The 26,797-nt window shown below is 43.5% G+C and overlaps 1 protein-coding gene across 1 annotated transcript in view; it reads left to right on the forward strand.

Moving 5' to 3' along the window:
- Positions 1-26,797, forward strand: part of SND1 (staphylococcal nuclease and tudor domain containing 1) — a 424,177-nt gene that overhangs the window by 227,130 nt on the left and 170,250 nt on the right. Inside the window, exons 13-14 of the mRNA XM_024554944.4 lie at positions 1,546-1,656; positions 18,202-18,274. Coding sequence (XP_024410712.2) covers positions 1,546-1,656; positions 18,202-18,274 — 184 coding nt within the window. The remainder of the gene's footprint in view (positions 1-1,545; positions 1,657-18,201; positions 18,275-26,797) is intronic.

The raw sequence follows: 26,797 nt of genomic DNA on the forward strand, positions 1-26,797 counted from the left end.
GGGGCTGTTGGCATTCTCCGTGCTGCCAAACTCAACTCTGTGCTAAAGACAGCGTTTGCCAGCATGCTTATGCAGTGACTCAGGAGACGGGGTGGCCAGCAGAGCAGCCTCTTTGTGGGAGTGGATTTTGAGAAGTGCTAATTCCGTGGCGGTTTGGAGATATTAATATCATGCTGGCAGTAGATAAACAGGCAGCAGAGGGGCACAAAACGAGAAGAGAATCAGCCACAGCATCTTTTCCTCCTTCCCCTTCCTGCACATATTATTTTGTTTCCTAGACTTTTAAAAAAGTAAGTCCCTGGGTTTTGATGAAGAGAACCCTTGCTTAAGTGGCTTAAACATGCACACGAAATGGTTAGTTCATCTCCCAGCATCTCCAAAGTTTGAGTCTCTAAGAACACCAGTGTGTTAAGGGTTAACTCCATTTCCAAACAACACTAATTCATAGCATATGGTACAGTAGTCTATTGCTTAGCATACCCCCTCCCTAAAGGGCAGCTAACCAGATGGTTTGAGTGGGGACACTCATGTAATTATGACAGACACAAAGAAAGACATAACCACCACTCTCCCCCAATAATATCGTGCCTCTTAAATTCCAGTACCTGCTACAGGTGAATTTTGAAAATTTGTTTTTGCGGTTTGGTTGCTCTGCATCAAGATCCGTTCCCAGGATGGGTCGTGAGCATGCAGATATGAGACATTAGTTGTCCAAGAGTCACGTCCAATGCACTTTTCTCTAGTTAGATGTAGGTCACTCATTGTGGAGCCTCTTTCTAATTCTGGTGAAAGAAAGAAAATTCAACGCATTGAGAACTGTAAAGGGTTCTCATTTGTATATTCTATAGTCCTGAAAGGACTGTTTGGAGTATTACTCCAAAGCTGGTCATCTCAGATTTTATTTGTTCCTCCATTTTATGCCATTTTCATAAAGAACTTTCATTCCACCACAGTACCTTTCTTCCCACCCTCACTACCCTCCAGTTCATTCACAGCCTTACCTTCTGCACTCCCCTTTGGGTGGGAGAGCCGCAGTCAGGAATGCTGATGATAAGAGAAGCAGGCCGAGTGCTATGTTAAACCAGTGTTTCTAACACTGCCAGACTGGAACAAGACATTTTCTAGTTATAGTATAGGCTAGAAAGGAGATTTTAAGAAATTTAGGTCATGCTTTTTATGTTTTTTTAAAATCTGTGTATCTGATGTTTTAGAGCAGACTTTTCTTGAGGGTAGTGGCTTGTTTATAACATTCTGTAAATAGCCTGGCCTAATGTGTGCTTCTAACAGATATTTTCTGCTCGTTTTTATGTATAGATTGATACAGCATCTGACTATACTAGACAAAAAAATGCTGAGATAGGGAACTGTGTTATTCCATCTTGTATTTGGATTTCTAGCTTAGTAGCTCATTGCTCTTAAAGTCCTCAGCTTCTCCCTCCCTCTACCAGGACGCATTAAGACCTCCAGGTGCTAATTGTTATTATTTCTGTTGACTGAGTCCCATATGCACCTCTAGTGCTCACTGACCTATCTTTTCTGTTGCAGAAACATTGCTGAGGCCCTTGTCAGCAAAGGTTTGGCCACAGTGATCAGATACCGGCAGGATGACGATCAGAGATCCTCTCACTATGATGAGCTGCTTGCCGCAGAGGCCAGGTGAGATGAATAATCATTAAAGTGACCCATTGGGATCCACGACCCCGCTCTCCCCGGTCCCGCAATGTCCTGCCTAACCCTGAGCAGTAGAATGTTATGAGAACTAATATGCTGAGAACACTTGTATTCTTTTATTAGTTTTCCCCCCGAAAAGAAAAGGGGCTCACCTCAAACTTGCTGTCAAACCTTGATTAAGTACACTTGGGCCTCTGTTTTTAAAATCTGCATAATAGGTATATATCAGAGATGATCTTTCTCTGTAGATCAACCACTGTGTAAGATACCCTTGTCATCACTGCTGTCGTCATTCCCTGGGACTAACAGTGAAGCCCTGCTTACGTGTGCAGGACATTTGCCTCCGGTTCTTACCTCCAGAGACCTCTGCTCCCCAACCCTCCCATTTATCACCTCTGGGCCTTTTGTCATGTACAAAGGAAATGAAAACATTTATTAGGAAATGAGTTTTGCTTTCACACTTCTGACAGCTGGCAGGAGGGCATTTGAGAAGCCCTGTGACATTTTACTTTTGTCCTTTATCCCTGTGGCTGGTTGCCCCAAGGACATGTATTCTGCTCAGCAATATTTCTTACCAGCGACATTCCTCAAGGCTTCTACTCACTGAGACGTCTGTCACTGGGTGGTGCAGGTAGTTGAGTGATTCCCAGACTTCCCAGGAAACAGAGCAAGGACTGAACTGACTTGGATAGCTCAGCAGACTGCTTAAACTTGACCAAAATATATCTATTGTTTCAAAGTGACTGCAGGTGCTTGCCTCACTCAGCCATTTTTCTGCGACCTAGTGCTTGCTTAGTTTTAGAAGTTTGGTAATTGCCAGGTTATGCTCTATAGTTAGAGGAGGAATGAGTTTGGGCAAATTGTTAAGTATACTTCAGACTATGTCATTGAGATCACTTCTCTTGCTCTTTAGCCCAGGACATTGCCCTGCTATGTGACATTTGCCTCTCACACCATGTCACATCCTGATAGATAGAGCATCTGTACAATGTCACACAGAATGTCAACTAAGAAATCAGTTTGCCAGGCTGCTGCGGCTTTTTGGATTCTTTCTTGTGGGGTTTTCCCAATGGACTCTAGTTGAGGACCTAATACTTGAGCACTAAGAATTCAGTGAAAATACCAGTATCTTTGGTTTAAGGCTCATTAATAGTGAGTAAAAATAATATGGTAGGGAGTCCGTAAATGGTGTTTCTCTAATCCTTTCTCACTTCCTCATTTTTCTCTCCCCGTCTGTGTTATCACTAAATCAACTGGGCTGAAAGAACCCATCATGGGAAATGTGGTTTCACATCTCTTAAGTACTATTTGATGATCTAGTTACTGTAGGGAAATGGACAGTGATTAGACCATACTTAAGGTGGGATTGGCGGGGGGCAATCTGTGCTGTATGCGCTCAGCTTGATCTGGTGGTCACGTGAAAAATAGGTTGTGCGTTCCCAGAGTAGCAGGAGCACTTAGCAGTGCGGTGAGATCTAGAGTCCTGTTTTCTGCCCTGAGTTCACTCTGCCACTAGCGGATGTTTAATTCTGGCCAGTAGGCGAACACAAAAATAATTTGCATAGCTGCTCTGGAAAAGTGAGGCCACCACAAGCTCTCTGATTGTGCTGTTGGAAGTAGCTCTGTTGTGCACTAATGTTTAATAGGTACACGTACAGAGTGAAATTTTTTAAGTTTTAGGTTTTAAGAAGAAAACAGCCTCTTTAGTTTAGTACTCACTTTGAGCTGAAGGAATGTATGGTAACAAGATGCTTGCCTGCTAAAGCAGTGAGCCGCCTGGAGCTAATTGTGTTGAGCCGTTGCTTTCAGACTGATGGTGAAAAAACCGGCTTCAGGGTCACTGCTCTGTTGCAGGTTGAGTAAATGGAGAGAAATTGACTGCTTCCCCAAGCCTATGAGGCACTGCTCTGAGGCAGTACAGACCCCATAAAGATGTAGAAGCAATGGCCAGCCTGAACTATGAGTTTTCCTTTGGAGCAGTATCATCAGTGAGCCTCAAAATGGCACCCCAGTGCCGTCTTCTAGAAGCCAACCCCCAGCGAGATGAATTAAGACCTGAGAACAACTGGACCACCTGCCAGATAGGAGGTTTTGAAGCCATTAAAAAATATTTTCAGTGTAGAATGACCGCTCCCCATTTTAAATGATAAAGCTAGCCTCACTTCAAGACCCCGTATTTTCTGATGCTCTGCTTTATTTTGGTTTGCCTGCAATTTGAAGTGCTACATTCCCCATAACACACTCCTCATGTTCCCTTAGCGTTCTTTCTTTCTTCTGTCACATTACAGCATGTCAGAGCTCTTTTTACATGCTGCTTCTGCCCCTTATCCTGCCTGTCTGTTGAATATAATGGGAGTTTAGGGTTGTTTTCCCCAAGATAGATTAGCTGAATTTTTTTCCAGTTGAACTATGCCTTGTAATTTTATGCCTGTGTCAATGGGCTCCCTCTACCTCCCAGCTTAGTGTCCTCTGCAGATCTCATTAGCGAGTTGTTTATGCCTTCCTCCGCCGTGAATAGAACCCCTAGACAAGAATGGCTTTGGTGTTGACCTCAAGTCTCTCACTGCATAGACTGTCACTTAACTGTCTTTTGTTTGTCATCCTTTAGCCAGTTTTTAATCTTCAGCGATTGTGTACTGAACCAAGCCAATTTCAATTAATTTCCCAAGTAAAATTTCTTGAGATACTGTTTCTAATGCTTTAGCAAAGGCCAAATTAATAACATCTGCTGTGTTCACATCCTTCAGTTTGGAACTCATTTGGTAAATAATAAGTGGTTCTTTAGGCCGTCCCCTCAAAGGTGTTGATGCCAAGGATTTCTTTGTCTCTGATCCCTGGGTCTCTGTCTATCATCACTACTGATATCAGCAGGGTGCACAGTGCTCCTCCATTGACTTTACTTTTCCAGAGCACTGCTTGGCCATTAATCCTTTTAGAGGAACATCATAAGCTTTGGGGAAAGGGCAGCCTGTTAACTCTTCTGACTTCACCGGGTCAGTAGACCTGCCTGCCCAGGAGCTGATGAGCTTTCTCAGGGCTCTGCAACACTCCTTCCTCTGCAAAGTGGGTATGATCTGCCAGCCTTTCTCAGATCATCTGACAGGAGCTCAGGGAGTGTTGTGTTATGATGCACCCACTGGGAGACCAGGTGAGACTGAAGAGGAAGAAGAATACCAATTTGCAGTTTGCCTACTGCTTCCAAGCATATTCACCTGCCTCCAGAAACACGCTCACACCACTTCAGCAGCTCTGTCCAGTTTGCCAGCCCTTCCAAGCTCCTTCATGCAGATGCCTGTCTGCTCTTGGGAAACCCTTGTTGTACCTCAGATACATAGCACATCTAGAGGAAGCCTCATCTTTTTTGTTCCAAGGATAAATAAGTCCCTAATTCCCAGCGTGCAGACCATCCTTTCTAGTTCAGTTGTCTACCATCAATTGCCTCCTCTCTCATTACCTTGTGTCCTGGCAAGATAAGGTTTTGGCATTTTTGTATGTACTCTCAGGCCTTGGTCTCTTCTGGGCTTCATTGAAAAGCCCTTGATTTTGTCTGGGGTTCTGAGATCTCTAGTGTATGTTCTTACGTTTAGCAAAAAGAACTTAGCAGCTAATCCACACTTCTTGGTGACACTCCTGAACTTGGTTCTTCTTTTTAGGGACATCATGTGGGCTCCTTTAGGGAATGTGACACATTATTTCTTTTATGCACCATCCTAATTTTTCATCCTCTGTGTTGACTTTCCAACATTCCCAGTTCTCGGTTAACTTTGGTTTGTCTCAGTCCGCTGGCCTTCTGCATCCCTAAATCTTGATGAGTGGTCTAAACTTAAGACAGGGCTTTGACTCCCTCAGAGAATCTCTCATGTCCTTCTGAGGGATTTCCAAGATACTAAGTCATTATCAAGGTCCTCCCTATTTTCTGAGGTGTTTGTATACTCTATCATATACATCTGGTATAACACATCCAGTAGGATTTTAAACAGGCTAGCATGTGAATTTCCTTAGCGTTCTAGAGGTCGTCCAAGTAGGCTTTTGTTGAGCTTGTCATGGACACTGAAGATGAGCTGGTTGATGCCGGGAATTAGATCAAAGCCTGTTGTGTGCCTTGTTTTCCTTGGACATCCATACCTGGGGAAAATTATCTGTGTGCCTTCTTCAAAAGCCACCAGGAACTTTATTTTAAAATGTAATACTTAAGGTTTCCTTAGAAACTCTTAGCCTCTGTGGCTCACTGCAGGAAAACACAGAAGTTGGGGCTTTCTTTCTTTAAGGCACCTCTTAATTCTAAGATTTTGTGATATCAAGATAGGATGTATGTATTCAGAAAAGAAAGTGATGCCCCAGCTTGACTGTGGGAAAGCAGTTATTTTGAACAATCTAGTGTCCTAGCCAATTTAAATGAATTTAGAGTCATTCTGGACATACATAATGAGCTTAGGGTTATCTTGGGAGAGGAGAAAAGGGCAGGCTCTCTCTTATCTTTCCTTGTGCTTTGTATTTCTTGCCCAGCACACTGCAGATTAAGAGAACTGTGGCGTTGTCCTCCGCCTCTGAGAAGCAAGCAAGAGCCTGCCCCTTTCTCAGCTCTGCCTTGGCTCCCTCTCTTCCCAGGCCCCACAAGGACTGTTTTCTGATTGAGCAACCCTGAAACATTTCCTTTTTTAAAAAATAAAAACCACCAACTAGTGCTCCTGCCTTGCTGACTTCTGCATCTCCAGACTCCAAACCCCATCAATGCCAGTCTTTGATTAAAGTCCTATCAAACTATTTTTAAGTAAGAGTCTCTCTTGGTGATGTAATTACTTAGGGCCATGATGGGCCTACCAATTTCCATGCATTTGTAGCACTGACTTGTAAAGGTATGTTGCATTTGTACTGAAGTGCTTTCAGTACTACCGGGAAAGAAGTTCTTGGCCTCCCATTTTTTCTGATTTACAGAAATTTTTCCATATTTTTTCTCATTTATAGAAGTTTTTCCCTTTAATTTTAATAGGAGACAAAAGTAACTTGTGCTTAAAAAGTATAAAAAACTTTTTTTTTAAGATCTTAATTATTCATTTTCAGAGATGGGAAGGGAAGGGAGAAAAAAAAGGGAGAGAAACATCACCGTGTGAGAGAGAAACATCAATCCATTTTCATCACGCATGCCCACAACTGGGGACCTGGCCTGCAACACAGGCATATATGTTGACAGGGAATCAAACCGGTGACCCTTCGGTTTGCAGGCCGGTGCGCAGTCCACTGAACCACACCAGCCAGGGCATACAACTTCTTGATAAAGTCCTTCCTCTCTTCATCTTTAATTAAACTGGCATTTATAGTATTGATTATGAATGTAATGTGAAGACTTGCCGACACTTTCTGCTGCAACATAAAACCCTCTAACTTTAGTATTCTTAAGTGGAAGAGCTCAGTATTACTAGTTTGACACAGTACTGATTTCTTAAATATCTTAATAAGAAGCAAGTTTCATCTGCATACCAATCCAGTGGGAAAATTAGTGTTGAATTTGAGTGTGTGTTTAAAATTTTTAGAACTAATATATCCTATCACAGGGTGTAGATTACATGAGTTAACCAGTTCTCCAAGAAAACAAATCATTCCTCTATGGGGAACAGTTGTTCAAGGCTAGTTTATTTTGCATGTGATAGCTTTGCATTCGTTTCTTTTCTTCATTCTCATTTTTATGAGTGTATCCTGGGGCCTAGGCACTGGGGATAATAGTGGTGAGGAAAAAAGGTAATAGACTCAAGCCTTACAAAGCATGCAGTCTCAGAGGGACAGACATTAAATAACTTTAAGAGTGCCTCTAGGTACTGCTATTTTCCCTATTTCTTCTCTTTTCTTACCTGTTTTCTTAGCCCCTCCTCTTTTCTCCCTCTGTGTGGTTAACACTGCCTGCCATACATCTTTTTTATTCCATCTCTCATTTCTATTAAATTTTCCCAGGAGAGCATCTCCTTGAAATTCATCTCTTTTATCCAGCCTCTGTTCTCATCTTCTCAATAGTTTAATGACACAGCTTTAAATAAACCAAGATTTCTCACTTTCAATCTAATGACCTCTACAAGTGAGATTTCTTTTTGTATAAAACTAGATCCAACTGAATACTGTTAAAAACAGAGCTTTGAATTGGAGTTTTTCTCTTTCCTTCTCTTGTAATTGTAGATTCCTATAACACCAGGATACAGTGGGGGTTTTAGCCCACACTTCATAGAAAGCTGGAGTTGGGTGAATTACCTTCTGCTCTCTTTACTCAGCGGCATTACATCATACCAGTGCAGGTTGGAAGCCAGTGCAAAGGAAGGAGGCCATTCTTTCTCTTTGATAGGCTGATGGCTTCCTTCTTTTAACCCTGGAAGTGCACACCCCACTACATTTTGGGCCTGCAGTTAGGTGTCACGGTCAGGAGGTTGCTAATGGGATACAGCCCCTGTCGGTGTGGGGTGTTTCACTGTTGGGGAATAGGGTAGATCAGCTATTGCAAGAGCCTGTGATAACAGGAAAATGCATTAAAAGAGCTGGTGTGGGGAAGTGATTGGACGATACAGCTGAATGTGGGGAAATTTAGCTTTTCCCTTTCTTCAGAAAAGATGATGCACTCAACATCCAAATAGCAGTAATCAATCTGCATTTAAGGCAGCACAAATGGCCACTTCTGGAGCGCAGTATAATGTCTCCATTTCCAAATAGTTTTCTCCTTCAGGATATTAAGAGGATCTGTTCACTCTTTATCCTACCCTTCTCTTCATTTCCTCCCCCCAGTTCCTCTGGTAGAACTCAAGCTGTGAGACCTACCTTGATGACTAGTGTGAGGAGTTTGGGATAAAGTTGGAGCCCATTACATTTTTTTTTTTCTATTTTGAGTACAAAGCTGTGGGTGGTTCTGCCAGGTCCTGGTCAAATAATGAACTCGTAGTCAGAAATAGACCTGCTTGCCTGATCTTTTGGGTAATTATTAATCTGCACTTGTTCTGTCCCCTCAGAGGAACGGCCGTAGCTGATTGGGCTTGTCGGTCTCCCTCCACCGTGCCCCACCCCAGTGCAGCTACGGCCATTCACCTGCCCGGAGCACCTTCTCTGTCCTCTTCCGTCTCACTGCGCTCTTGACTAAATGGCTCTTGCTCCTTTCACACCAGTCCTACATATTTGAGGTTTCAATATGTATTTCAAAATAATTTGAAGATTTTCATACTGGGGATATAATTTTAATCCAGAATGGTCCATCACAGTGGAGTGATAACACTTGACCCTTGACTCTTTTCAGTGCCTTATAATTTGACTCCCTAAACCAGTCATTCTCCAAGTGTGGTCCCCAGACCAGCAACGTTATTGGCACTTGGGTACTTGTTAGAAATGTGAATTCTAAGGTTCCTCTAAAACTGCCCCCACACCAGACCTACTGAGTCCCAGCAATCGCTTAAAACATTGTCCAGGGGACCCTGACGCACACTAACCACCGCACTAACCTGTAATTCCCAGGAGACCACTGCAAAACAAATCACAGTGTGTGTCCTTTTATGCCAGATGAATAATCTTACTGCAATTAGAATTATAGTCATGGTTGTAAGTAAGTAACAGAGTGTAAGGCATGGAATGAACAGGCTTTGGATTTTATTGCGAGTCTCTGTCCTCCCAGGGCTTTCCCTGTGGTGACAGCCCTCCTTGTTCCCCCCAGGTCAGTCGAACAGCTCATTATTCCCCCTCACTCTTATCTCTGTCCCCTTCCTCATACTCTGCATTCACGGCTTTTTAATTCGACTCCTTTTGAGTAGCTTTCACCAGCCATGGCTAATTTAATGTGAAATCATCTTGAGGGTTGCTGTGCTTGCTTGATTTGGTTCATCTGCAGTGTGGCGTGGCTCAGCGGGTCAGAGGGCTGAGTCTCTATCACAGATGTCCCTATCCTACTTTGCTGTAAGCCTTGGGAATCTCTCAGGAGGACTATAGTTTGAATAATTAATCACTGATCCATCAATGCATAAACAGAATTTTATAGCTACCGGTGAAGGGGAAATCCACTTCATAGCTTTCTTTCATTTGCAGGATTCTTAGCATCTGAATTTCTTATAAACTCCCTCATGCATTTCTGTTTTATCCTAAGCTGCCCCTGACTCCCCACTCCAGCTTTAGGCCCATAAGTTGAAATCTGTTACTTCCCATTCCTTTGCCTCTACATCAGGTTCAGGGATCCAGATTTCTAGTGGCTGTCAATGAATCTTTTCCAGCAGGCCCCAGTAAATGTAGCTCACATTGGAAAAACCATTTCCAAACAGTAAGTCTATTGCTTTTCACTCAGTCAAAAGACACATTAACATTTTCTCTGATTTGTTCATGTTATAACAACAAATTTATTATCAGGTACATTGGGGATGTAAACAGAAGTATACATTCTGTGGGGATTTGAAGGAGCAAGTAAATAATTGCAAGTATAATCGTGTGAGAGTGGAGATGTAAGTGGGTGTCTGGGATGCGTGCGGAAGGAGCACCTAAATCAAAGGCTTAACCACTAATAGAACCCATGAGGCAAGGCGTGTTCTATTCGGAAATGGAAAACAATAGTGCTTCGCTGTCCTGCGACACAGCAGTTGCACTTCTATGAAATTATCCAAAGGAAGAAATAGGAAGATACCCAGCAGTTTATTTGAAAGTTATTCTTTGACATTATTTATAATACTAGGCGTATTATATTTACATAAACATGTAGCAGCAGGCAGTTGATTAAGTTATGGACCATGGATCCATATGATGGCTTTATTTGCAGCTATTAAAAATGATGTAAGAGAGATGCAAATTAAAACCACAATGAGATACCACTTCACACCCGTCAGAATGGCCACCATAAACAAATCAACAAACAAGTGCTGGTGAGGATGTGGAGAAAAGGGAACCCTAGTGCACTGTTGGTGGGAATGCGGACTGGTGCAGCCACTGTGGAAAACAGTATGGCATTTCCTTGGAAAACTAAAAATGGAACTGGATTGGGATTATATCCTAAGAGCCCTGAAACACCAATCCAAAAGAACCTATGCACCCCAGTGTTCATGGCTGCCAAGTGCTGGAAGCAACCTAAGGGCCCATCAGCAAATGAGTGGATCCAAAAACTATGGTATATTTACACAATGGAATTCTACGCAGCAGAGAGAAAGAAGGAGCTTATACCCTTTGCAACAGCATGGATGGAACTGGAGAGCATTATGCTAAGTGAAATAAGCCAGGCGGTGAGGGACAAATACCATATGATCTCACCTTTAACTGGAACATAATCGACAAAAGAAAAAAGCAAACAAAATATAACCAGAGACATTGAAGTTAAGAACAATCTAACAACAACCAGAAGGGAAGAGGGAGGGGAAAATGGGGGGAAGGGTTTTCAGGAACACATGAAAGGACACATGAACACAACCAAGGGGGAAGGTGGAAGCAAGGGAGGGAGGGAGGTTTGGCTGGGGTGGGGGGGAATGGTAGGGGGAAAATGCAGACAACTATAATTAAACAACAATAAAATAATTTTTTTTAATGATGTAAAACGTTATTGTTTCGGGGGGGGGAGAGACTGCAAAACTTTTCCCACATTTTTCCTTGAAGTATAAGTGGGTGGGCCTGTGTGTATAAGCACTTAGAGATTATGTTCATGATAGCTTTATTTGGAATAGAATTAATGAGTCATTGTAACACCAAATTTTTTTCTGATGGCCATTTTGGCCTTTGTGATCAAGACATGAGAAACTACAGAACCAGTGTCACTGAGGCACTTTGAAGCTGTCAGTGCATCTGATCTCACCTTTCTGAGGCCTTGCCTCGCAAGAAGACTTTGGACTGATATCGACCATTTCTACCCAGAACTAATAGTCCCGTGGTCCTAATCAGGGCCGTCAAGTCTGTTTGTTCGTGCTTCCCATCAGTCTAGCTCTACGATGCCTGTTCTCTGGTGGCTCTCTGCCACAGAGCTCAGTTTTTCCTCCTCTCTCGACTAAGTACTGAAGATCTGTTGGCACACCTGGCACAGTAGCATGGGTCTTAATTTCTTCTTATATTAACTTCAGGTGAAATGATGTTACTTGATTCACTGCCTTATAACACCTACTGAGTCTTTAGTATGCCCACCTCCCCTTGGTTGTAGGACCCAGTTTCCTCATTTCCAGTCTGTGTAACCTCCATCTTTTCTGTCTTCCTTACCAGAAATTCTAGTTTTGTTGAAAATGCAGCCATATAATCTTAGCACCCCCACCTACCATTCTGCACCTGTGCCTGCTCCCTATCTTATTTTCTGAGTGCTAGGACCCTGTTGCTTCCTCCAGCTGGCAAGGAACCAGTAGAGAGGCCAAAGGAATTGTTTATTGCTGCCATGTTTCATTGATGCCTGTATTTGGTTCATGCGGAAACGCTGTATTCATCAGTGCGACCCAAAGCACAGTGAGAGGTGCCTTTGAAGTTTAGCAAGTTATTCACTCTTTGTTCTGCTTTGTAACCTCTCCCATGTTGTTTAGTAGGAGTTTCATACAATCCTGCCACTTGGTTGTTTTATTGTTCATTTTTTATGGGGGTCAGAGTTTTGCTCCCATTCACTGCCATTCAGATCGTTATCTGTTTCTGTAGTTCTAGGAGACTTGCTGAGGGAAATGTGATGCTTTCGTCCTTGGCGCACCTCTGCTTCTGTTCAGAGGCCAGGCCCTTCTGCCCTGACCATTCCAAGTAAAACCAACATGCCTAAAAACAAGCATATATCCTGGCACTGGGCATCCAGAAGAGCCAGCAAGCCTCTCTCTTCCGCCCTGCAGTCACTTTGGCGTTATCCGTGTCTCCAACTTGAAAGACTTTCAGTGTTCTGCGTCAGTCAGTCACCAGTCATTTGTTCAGCTTTACTAGGCACACAGTAACTGAACTAGATGCCCTGGGTTTATGAACTATGTGAGCAGAGCTCTGTGTTAAATACGATAGCAAATATTAAGGGCAGGATCCTAACCCTCAAAGGGCCTGAATTCTAGCCATAGAAATGAAGATGAACATGTCATGCACTCTGAAAGTAATATATTGCAGTAATGTATTATATATTGTAATATATTGCAGTATAATAATACTGTATCTTCCTGTTATATATTACTTTCCTATTATAATTACATGCTGAATCCATCCTGCCCCCCCATATGTATATTTATATCATTCCACTACCATTTCAAAGTCGTGTGTAAATACTCCCAGCACACAAACTGCAACTTACTTAGAATCTCGGGTAAAGAATTCCCGATGTGATAACTGTGACTCCTTTTTATTCTATATTTTGGGCCTGGAAGGACACACATAATGTGACTTTCGTTTACAGAGATGGAGAAAATGGGCCTATCTGGATTAGGAGGAGTAACGTAGAAACCATGCGAAGATATAAAGTGAGGCCACGTGGTAGGAGTCCCAGAGAGCCAACACTGAAATTCATACTTGTCATCACAGGCTGGTGGTCTTTGTTTTAGGGGGCATAGGGGAGCAAAATGAGCAAATGGGTTTTTGTGAGAAGTCAGGCAGCAGTGGGACACAATGTTGAATCAAAGTAGTATGCAGTATCAAAAGGGATTAATTGAATTCAGTTGCAATATTCTTGATGTTATCTTGGAATAAATTGGTGAGGGTCTGGCCCACTGGGGTTGCAGAAGGGCCAAGTGAGTACAATTAGGAAGGAGGAAAGTACTGGATGTACGCAATGAAGCAGAAACTGAGTGAGGAACATTTCGGTTTCTGGATACCAAGAAAGCATTGTTTAAGGGAAATTATGGTTTCAGTGGCTTCTGATAACTTTCAGCTCTATAGCTTCCCTTGCCACATTGTTTCCCTGCTAATTCTCTGTTGCATGCCATTTTTGCTTTCCATCACTTCACTTTCTTGATGTATGAAACTATTTCTTTTTGTGAGACCGTCGGACGCTCCTATTCCTCAGAAAAAATTCACGTATATAATTTTTACATTTTAGGGTTCATAGATACATTCAGTATTCTAAGTGTGAAGCTCACTCATGTCCCCAGGTTAAGAATTCCTGATGTGACAGCTATTTCATGGTTGGCTTTAGGCAACATCTGACCGTAGATCCTTTGACTTTCTTTTCGTCTCACAAGAATATTTGTTCAGAATGACAACCTACCATCACTGAATTGAGATTAAGATTGTGGTCTGTTGGCCCAATATGAACTGTTTATGGGTCAGTGGTGCCTTGGAGAAGGTTGGTCTGTAGGTTTTCCTGTCTAAGTAAGGAACCCCAAAACCTAAGAACAAACTATTTCATCACATAAAGCAGGGTTGTCAAACTCATTTCACTGGGGGCCATATCAGCCTCTCAGTTGCCTTCAAAGGGCCGAATGTAATTTTAGGACCGTATAAATGTAACTACTCTTCGCTGCCGCCGGGTGGAAACAAGGTGCCAGGCCCGATAAAACAAGGTAGAGGGCCGGATTCCTCCCGCGGGCCTTGTGTTTGCCACCCATGGCATGAAGTGTGCCGACATTTTCTAATCCTGTGTGCGAAGGCAGTGGAGGTAATCTTGTTTAACAGTTGATGGTTTTATTATCTAGTGGGGAGGCAGTAGCATCTCCTGTGTGGGAATTTTAAACTTTTCTGTTTAAAGAAAGAAGAGTGTTTCTAGTGATTGGAATGAAATTCTCCCTCAAGTATAGCGTCTGAAGGCTTCTAGAAGCAACCTAGAAAGCTGGGTTTTAATTTATCTTCTGACCTTTACCCCATTGTATGAATGGGGATATATGCTCACTTTTCCTGGTTGGTGATGATTTCTGTCTGTTATTGACACTGCTGGTCTTTGCCATCTTTGCACTGCTGCCTCCTGGAGACAAAGCTTCTGAAAGCAGCAGGCTGTGTTCTGCCCCACTGCTTCCTTTCTGCTGGCTGGCCTGAGCACCAGCCTGCCTTTGTGAGAAAGCAGCTATTAAGCAGACACAGCAGGAGAAGTTTAGAAGTCAGGAGTTTCATTCCTTGCCTAATGAAAAGGGATGTTGAGCTGTGGTTGCAGCCTGTAGGGAGAAGGAATGTGGGGAGGGGTGTTGGTGTTTGCTTTGTGGTGCAGGTTATCAGTGGGAGCAAACCTGCTAGCTGACTGCCCTCCCATGTCTCAACTACAGAGCTCTCCAAACCTACCCCACAGAAACTAGGTTATGTAAGATGCACGGGGAGCCCCACTGAGAAGTAGTGACAAGGCAGCAGAACCTGGGTCTTGACTGTACCATCTATTCTACTGTTAGGAGGCAGTCATTTCCTACAACCTCCTGGTCCTGGAACGGAGATGTACACTACAGTATATTCCCTTTGGCAAAGAACAGGGCAAGCCTGCCACTCTTGGTGTTTACTCCTTTCCTCTCTGAGATACGTGCATGAATTTCTACACTGGGCACTTCCCCCAGTTACTGTCTTAACGAAAAGCTCTTGCTGTGGCATTATTAGCCTTGTGTCAGGCTGAGGGAGGAGTTCTGGGGATGACTCACGCGGGTCATCTCTGCAGCAGTATGGAACAAGAACCAAAGCAACCCCAGCACAGGGAGGGAGACCCAAACTGAATTATATACCGTTTGGCTCATTTCTCAGAGAGCCCTCACATTCTGCGGCCTGGGTCCAGTGTGCCACTCACACTTTAGAGTGCTCCGTAGGTGGTCATTATTTGTACTTAATGTTTATGAATTATTAACTTTTAATTCTGCCTCTTTTTGTTAACAATGAGAACTGTTTCTCAGTTTATATATGATATGATAATATTACTCTCTTGCTGCCTCTTGAATGAACCTGAATTGATTTAATTTAGCAGTCATAAGTATGGAAAGGTAGTCTTTGAAGGTTTTCCCAAAATTAATACCTGAATGTAAATAAGTGTCTAATAATATCCTTTTTAGAAACAAGGTAGATCATTAAGTTTTTTTAAGACTTAATTTTAGAGAATTCTGGTTTGTTTGATTTTAAATGTCTTATGTACACTATTATCCATGGTTTTTGGTTTGAGGCATTATGTTTTTTCCCTTGGATAGCATGCTCAATCTTCAGTTAAGTCCTGGATTTCTGCCTGTGGCACAGAGCTACTTTGGGGTCACAAAAAGAACGCAGAATTTTAATTTGTCACCTTACTTCCTTTGCCTGGAGAACCCCTGTTTTCTAACCTACTGCTCAGGCCCACTTCTTTTCTCCTCATCGTACATGAGATGCTCGCTAGCCTCCAGGAAAGGTCATGAGTTCAGCAGTGCCCTCACATGCTGTCTGTTACAGGGCAGGTCCATTTATTTCACTTGTCCTTGTCGTTAGAAGAAGATAAGGCTGCAAGCAGTGTGGGCCCCCAGAGGACCTGCAGAAAGCTTAGCAGGCCTGGCTTTGAAGGAAGGCGAGTTGCAATCAGGGTGACTGTGCACTTGCCTTGCCTCGGAGGCTTTGTTCTTCCCAAGGCAGTTCCCCAGAGTTTATGGTAGCAGAATGGGGAAAGGAGGAGCCTGTTGGTGGCAGAAGATGAGTTAGAGCTGTTGTTGGCTTCCAGCCAGTGGTTTCCTGTATAAACCATCCTCTGGTCCTCTCCTGTCAGCTTATAAATCCCAAGGGACTGGGACAAACCCTGGGAACCAGCCCTGGTCCATGATCATTAATAGGTTCCTGGAATGATAAATCATTGGACTAAAGTGTAAAAGGAAGAATCTGACCTATTTGCAATTTCTAAAGCTGAAGAAGCCCTTGATTCAAGTTCAAGAGGGAGCCCTGGCATTCAAGGAACTTGGAAATGCTTTCTTTCAGTTAGCAGTTCAGATCAGAGTGAGTGTATGATGGTTTTTTTTTTCTCGTTAACTCTGTACTTTCATATCTTACCATCATCACGGAATGAAACCAGATAGTAAAGGAAGCATTTGTTTGTTGTTCCTGAACAGGAGGCATTTTACATCAGTTGGGTGGGAGGCAGATACCCTATAATCGAGGAAGCGGCGAGGTGTGAATGATGATGGCCCAAGTATGTAAGAAATATGACAAAATATGACTGTAACACAGGAGCCCAAAGCTGGGATCTGTTTAAGTGTTTGTGATACTCTTGATAAAAACCACCCGAGGACTAGCAGATGTGGACATGCCGTTTGCTACTTGCATGACGGGAGTGCACCAACAGCGGTGGGTCGGAGTGGGAGTGACCTCGCCGCCTCCAGTCTGAGGCTCATTATAAGGGGTCCCAGACAAAGGCAGCCAGGTCCAGGTTGCACAACCTACCTGTGGCCGGAGCTACATTACTTCAAGTGTGCACGTGCAGAAGGAAAAGGTCAAGAAACAGTCACCAGACAAGAAGGCAGTCCCAAAAGGAGATAAGGAGGGAGTTACAATCTACTCCCAAAATAATACACATTCCTTCTGACCAGTGGCTGTCTGAACAGCCCTCAGTTATGGATGCAGGGGGGGCCATGTCAACTGACCCCACACTTGTCTGCTTTGCACAAAACAGCATTCACCTCATTTGGTTTATGAGTTGGATTTAGAAAGTTAAGACCTGAAAGTAACACCTGCAGAGCAGTGTCCTCTGTTGCTGGTTATTTAGTGAGAACCTGGTGGGAAGACTGTAGAAGTGTGGTTATCAGTGTGAGGGCTTGAAATATTGACCCCAGTCTGGACAGTTTTCACTCTCTGGAATTCAGAAACTCTAAAAAGGCTGGTCCACAGGGTGGGCACACCCTTGAATCTGTATTTTCTTCATTCTCCAAACTCAGAAACGTTCCCTGCTTGGGTCTGCAGACTGGCAGCGCACAAGAAGGTCTTATCTAATAGTGTAGTGACTTGAGTGATTCGCCCGTCAGTTTTTATTCACCAGTCCTTCACTGTTACATGAGCAATATACCCAGTGATGCTTAGGCTTCTGTCCCTGTTACTATTCAGGGGATTATGAGATAAAAAGTGGGAGATTGGAGCATACCAACCAGTGTTCAGGCGTGTAACAAAGTCCCAGAGTCCCCTGCTAAATCCACTGTTGTTATAACCTGAGACTGATTGAAAATGAGGTTTAATGTCAGTTATGTAGCCTTTGCTAATTTTTCCTCTCCTCCTGTAAATGGCTTTTCCATACAGTATTGCTTCATTCATGGCAACTTATTTTTACCTGGGAGGAACTTATTTCCATTAGAATTGGAACACTAGCTACATATTTTGCATTTTAAATGTTTCATGTGATTAAACACAGAAGGAAACATTATTACTTCAGTTTCTTAAGATTGTACTCTTCCAACTGATTCTGTTGTGCCTGGAACAATGCCTCTAATTTGGAAACAAGTTCCGGGAGCTCTCTGATTACCAGGCGCACTGTTAGCTGAAACTAGCAGCCAAATACTGATTAACTGGGTTCAGAAGAGCAGGCTTGTCATTTCCCTCCACCAAATACTCTTGCAGAGACTGGCTACTCAGTCCTGTACAGAGTGACTTTGTGCAGCGAGTGGTAGGCCCCTATTTGAATGACCTCTCTTCTCACCCCGTTTTCTCACCCTCCTGCCCCTTCCCTCTGTGATTTGTTTTTTAATCAGGTTTTTTCTTCTACAGAGCTATTAAGAATGGCAAAGGATTGCACAGCAAGAAGGAAGTGCCTATCCACCGTGTCGCAGACATATCTGGGGTGAGTCGTGTCCCTGAATAGAGCCTGTGTGGCTCAGAAGTCCCAAGAGGTTAGCTGCTGATTCACCAAAGTACTTCAGCTTATGTGTTTTCTGTAGCTCATTTGTTTTCAGGCACTGAATGTGAATTTTTCCAGGGCTGGTGCCTATGCATCTATAGGGATACTGTTTTATATTCTGGAAAAGCAGAATTGAAACTAGGGCTTAAACTTAACCTCCTATCTCATCACCTGAATTGTCACTGTGTTGCTTTACCACTTTTTAATTATTATGACTTAGAAGATATTTCTTTCCAGTTGTACTAAAATAAAATTATCTCTTTGTAAAATCCCTGTTTAATTCTCGCTATGACTGGAACTTAGTGGGAAACGGTCAAGTACAGATTTTAGGACAAATTTAAGTATTGTCATTTCCTCAAACTTCTTTTTTTCTGAGGTTGTTCTAAGTGGGAGGAATGTGTGAGCATCCTTTGAGCTAATGCATGTAGATGCTCCAGAAGAACAGAAGTTGATATACTTTTGAGCTCCCAAAAGGCTGTGTCTGAACAAGTATTCAGTGATTAGGACTCTACCCTTGCACAATTAGGATCTCTTGGCTGAATAGATAACTTTGTTAGTTGGGAGGGTTTATTCACTTTTTTTTTTTTTTTTATTGATTATGCTATTACAGTTGTCCCATTTCCGCCCCTTCACTCAACTCCATCCTGCCCACCCCCTCCCTCCCACATTTCCCCCCTATAGTTCATGTCCACAGGTCATACTTATAAGTTCTTTGGCTTCTACATTTCCTACACTATTCTTACCCTCCCCCTGTCTATTTTCCACCTATCATTTATGCTATTTATTCTCTGTACCTTTCCCCCCTCTCTCCCCCTCCCAATCCCCTATTGATAACCCTCCATGTGATCTCCATTTCTGTGGTTCTTTTTCTGTTCTAGTTGTTTGCTTAGTTTTCTTCTGTTTTGGTTTTAGGTGTGGTTGTTAATAACCGTCAGTTTGCTATCATTTTTACTGTTCCTATTTTTTATCTTCTTTTTATTAGGTAAGTCCCTTTAACATTTCGTATAATAAGGGCTTGGTGATGATGAACTCCTTTAACTTGACCTTATCTGAGAAGCACTTTATCTTCCCTTCCATTCTAAATGATAGCTTTGCTGGATAGAGCAATCTTGGATGTAGGCCCTTGCCTTTCATGACTTGGAATACTTCTTTCCAGCCCCTTCTTGCCTGTAAGGTCTCTTTGGAGAAATCAGTTGACAGTCTTACGGGAAGTCCTTTGTAGGTAACTGTCTCCTTTCCTCTTGCTGCTTCTAAGATTCTCTCCTTCTGTTTCATCTTGGGTAATGTAATTATGATGTGCCTTGGTGTGTTCCTCCTTGGGTCCAGCTTCTTTGGGACTCTCTGAGCTTCCTGGACTTCCCGGAAGTCTATTTCCTTTGCCAGATGAGGGAAGTTCTCTTTCATTATTTGTTCAGATAAGTTTTCCATTTCTTGCTCTTCCTCTTCTCCTTCTGGCACCCCTATAATTCGGATGTTGGAACGTTTCAAGATGTCCTGGAGGTTCCTAAGCCTCTCCTCATTTTTCCAAATTCTTGTTTCTTCATTCTTTTCTGGTTGGATGTTTCTTTCTTCCTTCTGGGCCCCAGTTTCCTTCGCATCACTATTGGTTTGCTGTATGTTTTCCTTTGTTTCTCTTAGCGTAAGCTTCATTTTTTCATCTACTTTTCGAACAAATTCAACCAATTCTGTGAGCGTCTGAATAACCAGTGTTTTGAACTGTGCATCTGATAGGTTGGCTATCTCTTCCTTGCTTAGTTGTATTTTTTTCTGGAGCTTTGAAGTGTTCTGTCATTTGGGCCTTTTTTTTTTTGTCTTGGCCTGTCTGTTACTTAAAGGGGCGGAGCCTTAGGTGTTCCCAGGGGCAGGGTAACGCTGGTCGCTGTGCTGTGATGCTGGACGTGGGGGAGGGGCTGAGAGGGAGCAACGGCACCCGCTCCACTCTCCACTGGGTTTCAGTCACTCACTGTGCTACCCACAATCAAATTGGGCCCCTCTGGTGCTGGTTCCCGAGTTGGGGGGCTTGTGCACACTCTAGGCCCCTGTGGGTCTCTCCAACGACCTCTCCTGTGAGGCTGGGAGTCTCTCCTGCTGCCACCCCAACCCCCAGGGGTGTTTTCAATCAGAGGTTTGAGGCTTTATTTCCCCGCGCTGGAGCCCTGTGTTATGCTGTCTGCTTCACTCCCAGCCGGTCATCCCGGTTTATCTGTGCTCGAGTGTGGGGCTGTGGGGTGCTACCCGCCGCTCTGCCTGCCCCGCTCTCCGCCACTCTGAGTCTAGCCCTCTCGGTTTATCTGCGCGAATGTGGGGCCGCAGGGTCTGTTAGTGGTCAGACTGCCTGCCCCTTTCGTCGCCAGTCTGGGTCCCGCCATGGCCACGCGAGTCCTCTCCACCCCGGTACCCATCTCCGCCCCTCCTACCGGTCTGGATGAATGTTTATTTTTTATTTCCTTGGTGTCAGACTTCCCTGCCGTTCGATTTTCTGTCAGTTCTGATTGTGCGAAGAGGCGCAGTGTGTCTACCTACGCCACCATCTTGGTTCTCCCCGAGGGTTTATTCACTTATTCAACAGATATTTCAGTGCCCTTCTGTGCCTAGAACTGGTCTAGGCACTGAGACTCTAAAAATGAACAAAACCGATAAAGTCCCTACATGCACATGGGAAAGGGAGACAATGGCAAAATCAGGTAGCGGCAGTTGCTATAAAGAGAAATAAAACCAACTAAGGGAGGATAGTGAGCAGTCGAGGTGCTGATTTTGATCAGCTGTCCAGAAAAGGCTTGTTGGTTCATCAGTTCACCCCCTGTTCCTGTGATACACCATCCATTTCAACTCCCATAGTCACTGATGGTTAATGAGGGGATTCAGGTCATGTGTAGACAGGACCACATAGCCTGGGAGTGGTGACAGAAGAAGGGCTGGTAAATCTTAGCTTGGACTCTCAGCTTGTTTTGGGTACCAGGAAATAAATGCAACTATAAACAAAAAAATGCTATAGCTCAGCCTAACCCACAACAGGAACGAAATAGAATACTGTATCTTCCTATTATATTGTCTTCCCAAGCTGGCTGAGGCTTTGCCTGATGTTCCTTGTGATTGCACATCATAAGTGTCTGGCCAGCTCACCCTTGCCTAGATGCAGTAGTACCTTGTTCCTATTAAGCAATGGGATTCTTTGAGCTTTTCTCTCTCTGTGGCCAGTTACTGCAGATTATAGATTAAACCCTGTTCCCTACGTTAATTGGATTTTTGTCAAGAATTGGTGCCTCTCTTAATGAGTGAGATACATTGATATATACAATCTTAATAGCAGACTGTTCTGAGCAGTCCACAGACCTGTTGCTAATGGCCTTTGAGCCACAGGTGACTAAGTTGTATCTGCTCGTTGTTGACTGTGCATGCTATCAGGCCTGTGGCTCACCTTGCTGAGTTACAGTGTACATATATTAATTTCTATATGTGCCTGCTGTGGCATTCTTAACAGTAGTTTCCTTAGTGTCATTTTTTGGGTGAAGATGTTGGAGTAATGGAAGGGCTGTTTTTGGCTGTTCAACTGCAGGGGGGAAAGTTATATATACCTATTTTGGAAAGTACAATGATGATTCCTCTACATTAGGGCCAAATGAGCCCAGGCTCACAATCCAGTACCTTCTGGAAGCTGAATGAAACCTTGGGGATGGTGCTTTTTTTGCCTGTGGAATTCATTTTCTTGCTGAGATTTCCCGTTGGCAGCAAGGGGAAGTCCTGAGCTGTTTTTTTGAGGCAGATGCACACTTTCTTCAGGAATGTCCTTTTGGCACCTGCCAGTGTAGTGTCCTAATGATCTTCATTGCTATCTGTGCATCTTATGCTGCCTCCGGCCATGATGCATTTTGGTGTTTTCCTATTTTTTTCTTTATTTTTTCGGTAGCAACGGATTCACCTTCATAGTCTTCCTTAGTTGTGTGTGTGTGCGCACGTGCATGCATGCGTGCCCCTACCCCCATCTGTAGCTCAGTTTCATGCATGTCTTTATTCTCTTTTCTGTGTGGATGTTGAAGAATTGGTTTGCTCTTATGTTTTTAAAAAATAAATGCCAATTAAATCTTCTTCAGCACATAAATAAAAGAGAAAGGCTGAGCAAGTGGGCAAGTGGAAGTGAAAAAGCTGTTTCATTTAAATAGATGTTGGAATGACCTTGTCTACTTTCATCACACATTTTTCAGCTTCGATTGGAGGCTTTCTTTTTTCTTTCTTTCTTTCATTTATTTTTTGTGTGTGTGCCCTGTATAATAGAAGATCTTTCTCTTCCCCTTCCAACCTTCCCTTCTTTCCGTCAAAGTGTCACGTTAAATATGTGTGTGTTGGGTGCCCATGGTGCCATTTAAGTGGCATATATCTGTTTCCAGCTTTCCGAAGCATGCTGGTGCTTAGTGTCTGAGGGACGGGCAGGCATGTGGGCGTCAGGCAGGCAGATAGCTCACAGCCAGATGAAGACGAAACACCTGGAGTATGGTCCATGGAATACACACATATAATAGTTTCACAGAAGTTTCTTAACCTTCTTGTGATTTTTAAATGTGTTCCTCTTTCTCCTCTCTTCATGACTCCCATCTTAGTTTTGGTTAGGCTGACAGTACCTACTCAATATGCCGCCAAAATAGTTGACCGTGAACTGGTGTGTGTGCATAATACCGCTTCCCACCTTAGTATACACATCCTTCGGGGTAGACGTATAGGGTGGGGCAAAGTTTATTTATTATCATATTTGAAAGTGGATAGAACTGTAAACCTACTTTTGCTTCACCCTGTTTTTATAAGCTCCTCACATTTTGTCTCCTAAACACCCTCAAGAAATGTGCTGTATTATGTATATCACGCTTATGAGACAAATCACCTATAAAGTTCTAGTTTTAACGGCTTCCAGCATTTAGTGTTGAGTTTCTACCTCACTGTCTACATCTCTTCTCTTGTATTTTTAAGAATGATTTCAACAGGTAATGGTCAGAGTATGTTAAAATGCCTCATATGGAGACTTAGCAAGTGCAGGGCACCTGGCTGACTTCCTATGGTGGAAAGTCAGTGATCCAAGCCTATGGGTGAGAGGATGACTGCCTGTTTTGGCAGGTGAGATGCTGGCCTCTCTGGTGATGAAACAAGCAGGCTTTTTTATGTCCATTCATTGGCTTTCCCTGGGACTAGACTGGTAATTTTTTTTGCTACTGTTTGTTCTCTCGCTCTCACTCTCTCTCACTCTTTCTTTTTTATTTTATTTACTTATTTTTAGAGAGAAGGGAAGGGAGGGAGAAAGAGAGGGAGAGAAACACGGACAGGTTGACGTTTATCTGCGCCCCAACTGGGAACCAAACCCACAACCCACACGTGTGCCCTAGCTGGGGATCAGACCCAGTCACCTTCCACTTTGTGGGATGATGCCCAACCAAGCCACAGCGGTCAAGGCTAAGGGTGCTTTCTGACTCTGTGTTCTGCTATCCCAGTGGAGCCTGTTATGTCCCTTTCCATATTGAAAGCTCAAAAACTGTTCTGGTGGCTCCCAATTTGTGGTTTTGTTTCCTGTTTGCCTGTAAGGACAGATGATTTTTGACGTTAATGTCAACTTGGTGTTTTTCCATAAGGTACACAGCATCTGTGTAATGCCAACGGAATGAACCCTACCTTTCGGCTAGGGCTTTTTAAAGCTTGGCTCTTCTGCATCTTTTGCACCTGTTTGCAGGGTAACAACTAAGGGAAAACATTCTGCCAGTCTGGTTATTTGAATCCTAAAGAAGTCACTAGTTTCCTTTAGTTCTAATTTTCCAAGGTGAAGGAAGTGGGTATTACAAGTCTTGGTCATTTGCTTCCTTAATTAATCATCTGTCCAGTTTCCTTTAGGCCAGGATTTTCCTATGAATGTGGAACCAACTAAGAATTTAACTGACTTGGCAGTGGATCTGATTAGATTTGGAGAATGGTCTCTGTGGTGACTGGTTCACGTCATACACCCACAATTTCATTATTAGTGGGTTCTTTTTGCCCTGATCCTGTCTCCAGTCCCTCACCAGCACACAAAAAGTTGGAATGTGCACGTCAGTGGAATACAAGGCTGTTGCTTATCTTGGATTTATTATTGTTTTTGCTGTAGCCTACTCTGTAATAAATACAATCTCCTGCAGATAGAGTGTAAAAGAGGCAACAGAATGGATCTAGTGTGTGGCTTACTGTTGTTCTGGTAAATCAGACAAATCAGTTATAGTTCTGAGGTGAGAGAGCTCCCACTTCTCAGGTTGCAGCCAGCACACCCCAGTTTCCTGCTGTACCTCCCTGCACTCCTTCCTCTTCCACTGTGTGTGAGTAGTGCTGTGTGAAATAGCCATGGTGCCTCTTCCACTTTTCCTCCATTTTCTGTTGTGTCTGTTCTTTCCTCTCTGGCGCATGAGGAGCTACGATGTTTGTTTGCTGACAGCACTGTGAGAAGAGAGAGCCAAACCAGCATCGTGTCCTCTCCGGTCATATTTTTCGGTCCCAGAAAGGGCCAGGTTTCTTGAATGGGGTTGTACTTCTCCAGACACCTGCCTTTGCGTGATGTGGAGTCCTGACAACTTGTCTGTTAATTTTGTTCTTCATTCCTTTTTGCCTTTAAGTCCTCGTGTCTTTTCCCGCCCATTAACTGCTGCTGTGCTCACTTGAATATTGCTTTCTTTGATAATGTTACCTACTTTTTTGAAAGCTCTATCCATGACTGTTTTTAGTGGAGATGCATAGTATTACTGCTTAAACCGTGGCCTGAAGTGATCCAAGGACTAGCTCTGGGGGTAGGGAGTCAGATTTCTGGGTCCCTCTTATTCCATCATATCATGAAGTGAAGACTTACAGGACTGACCAATGGGATTCAAACTTATAAAGGGTGGAAGTATTCCTTTAAAATAAATAAGTAAATAAATAGGTAGGATTTTCTCTGGCATCTCCTCCTGACCTCTTCCTTCAGTTCCTGATTTTTCAGTGCCTTCTTCAACTTGCATAGCACCGTTCTCTTTTCCTCGGGGTACTTGAAGCATCCTTTCTATAAGAGGTTTGTGGACCTATACAGAAATTATTTTTCCGTTAAGTCCTAGTGAGTTGGGCCTCAATGGAAGAGGTTTAAAATGTTATTTTTGGCTATAGAGAAGTAAAAAGTAGTCTGCACAGTAGGTCCGAACAAGGTGTAAAAGCACTACAATCACCCAGAGGCTTTATAAGTTAGGTCTGTGTTCAGTTGCTCCCCTGTATGTCCTCAGCCCTACTTGGTTAGATTGTCCTCTTCTTCTCATGTAGCCTTAAGGTACCTTTCAGCTAACTGCCTTTCTGACCCCTGGTAACTTGATGGCACAGATGCTCCTTTCTTACTTGTTTTGTTGGGTTTAATGACACTTCCCTCTCCTGCTCTCCCTTAGCCTAAAATCACATTCTAATGTTCCCTTTGTGCCAAACCCACAAAGTCAACGCCACTGTTCTGCCTGGTGGGTTTCTGTGACCTGGAAAGATTGCTTAGCTCTAGAGCTGTATTCACACTTCAACCTCTGGGCCCATGGCCGGGCTCTGCATTTGCTACCGTGGGAAAATCCCAGAAGAATCCTGCGGGAGCCCACTCCCTGTCTGCTGACCTTGCGCTCTAGAGCAGGCATCACGTGCTCCATACAACGATGGGCCCCTGCAAGGGCGCCATGGTTAGTGCTAGATGTGGGTTCCCATGGTGGTTTTCTTTCATCTCTCCTACATTCAGCAGCCCAGGTTTTTGCCAATTTAGGGGAAGGTATTTCTTTCTCTGTTTTGTTCTCTCTCCCCAGCTAAAAGTTCTGGACTGCCGTGTGTAGCTCACTGACTTGTTCTCACAGCCCAGAAATACGCACCGCAGCCCTGTGGTGCAAGGCGCCTGTGCTGCCAAAGTGGCCGCTACCCTGAAAGTTTCTCCCAGGCTCTTCACATTTCTTTCTCCTTTTCCTTTCTTTCAGGCTGTCCCCTCTCCTCCCCTGAGCCCTTTTCCTCCCATGTCCCTTCCCCCGCTCTCTCCTAAAAAGAGACAGATGTTGTTAAAGAGCCCTTGATCTTGTTGTGGAGTTTGGTTCTTCTCAGGTCGCACTCTCTGGTGGTTGAGGGCATTGCTTTATTGTCTTTTGTCCAAGTTCTTTCGGCCTTAGGAGTCCTGTGTGGCCAGTTCTTGTTTTGTCAGGTTCTCCTATGCGTGCTCCCCAAAACCAAGTGTAGGGATATCCTCCTTCTTTCTAAAGGGAACTCTAAAAGCATTTATGCTTTCCATGGGAATAAGAGAGAGAAATGTATCTTTATTAGGTTGAACATGTTTCTGAATGGAATTTTGTGGAGATTGTGTTTCAGTATTTACCCCAGTTAGTAGTGGTTGTGTCCAAGCACCTCCTTTTACAAATTTAACCCACTTTTCAACTGAGTTCTGTTCCATTTGTAAATTTTTGCACTGTAAAGCACTAAATTTAGGAC

The sequence above is a fragment of the Desmodus rotundus genome, chromosome 6, assembly GCF_022682495.2.
Source record: "Desmodus rotundus isolate HL8 chromosome 6, HLdesRot8A.1, whole genome shotgun sequence".
Taxonomy (NCBI): Eukaryota; Metazoa; Chordata; class Mammalia; order Chiroptera; family Phyllostomidae; genus Desmodus; species Desmodus rotundus.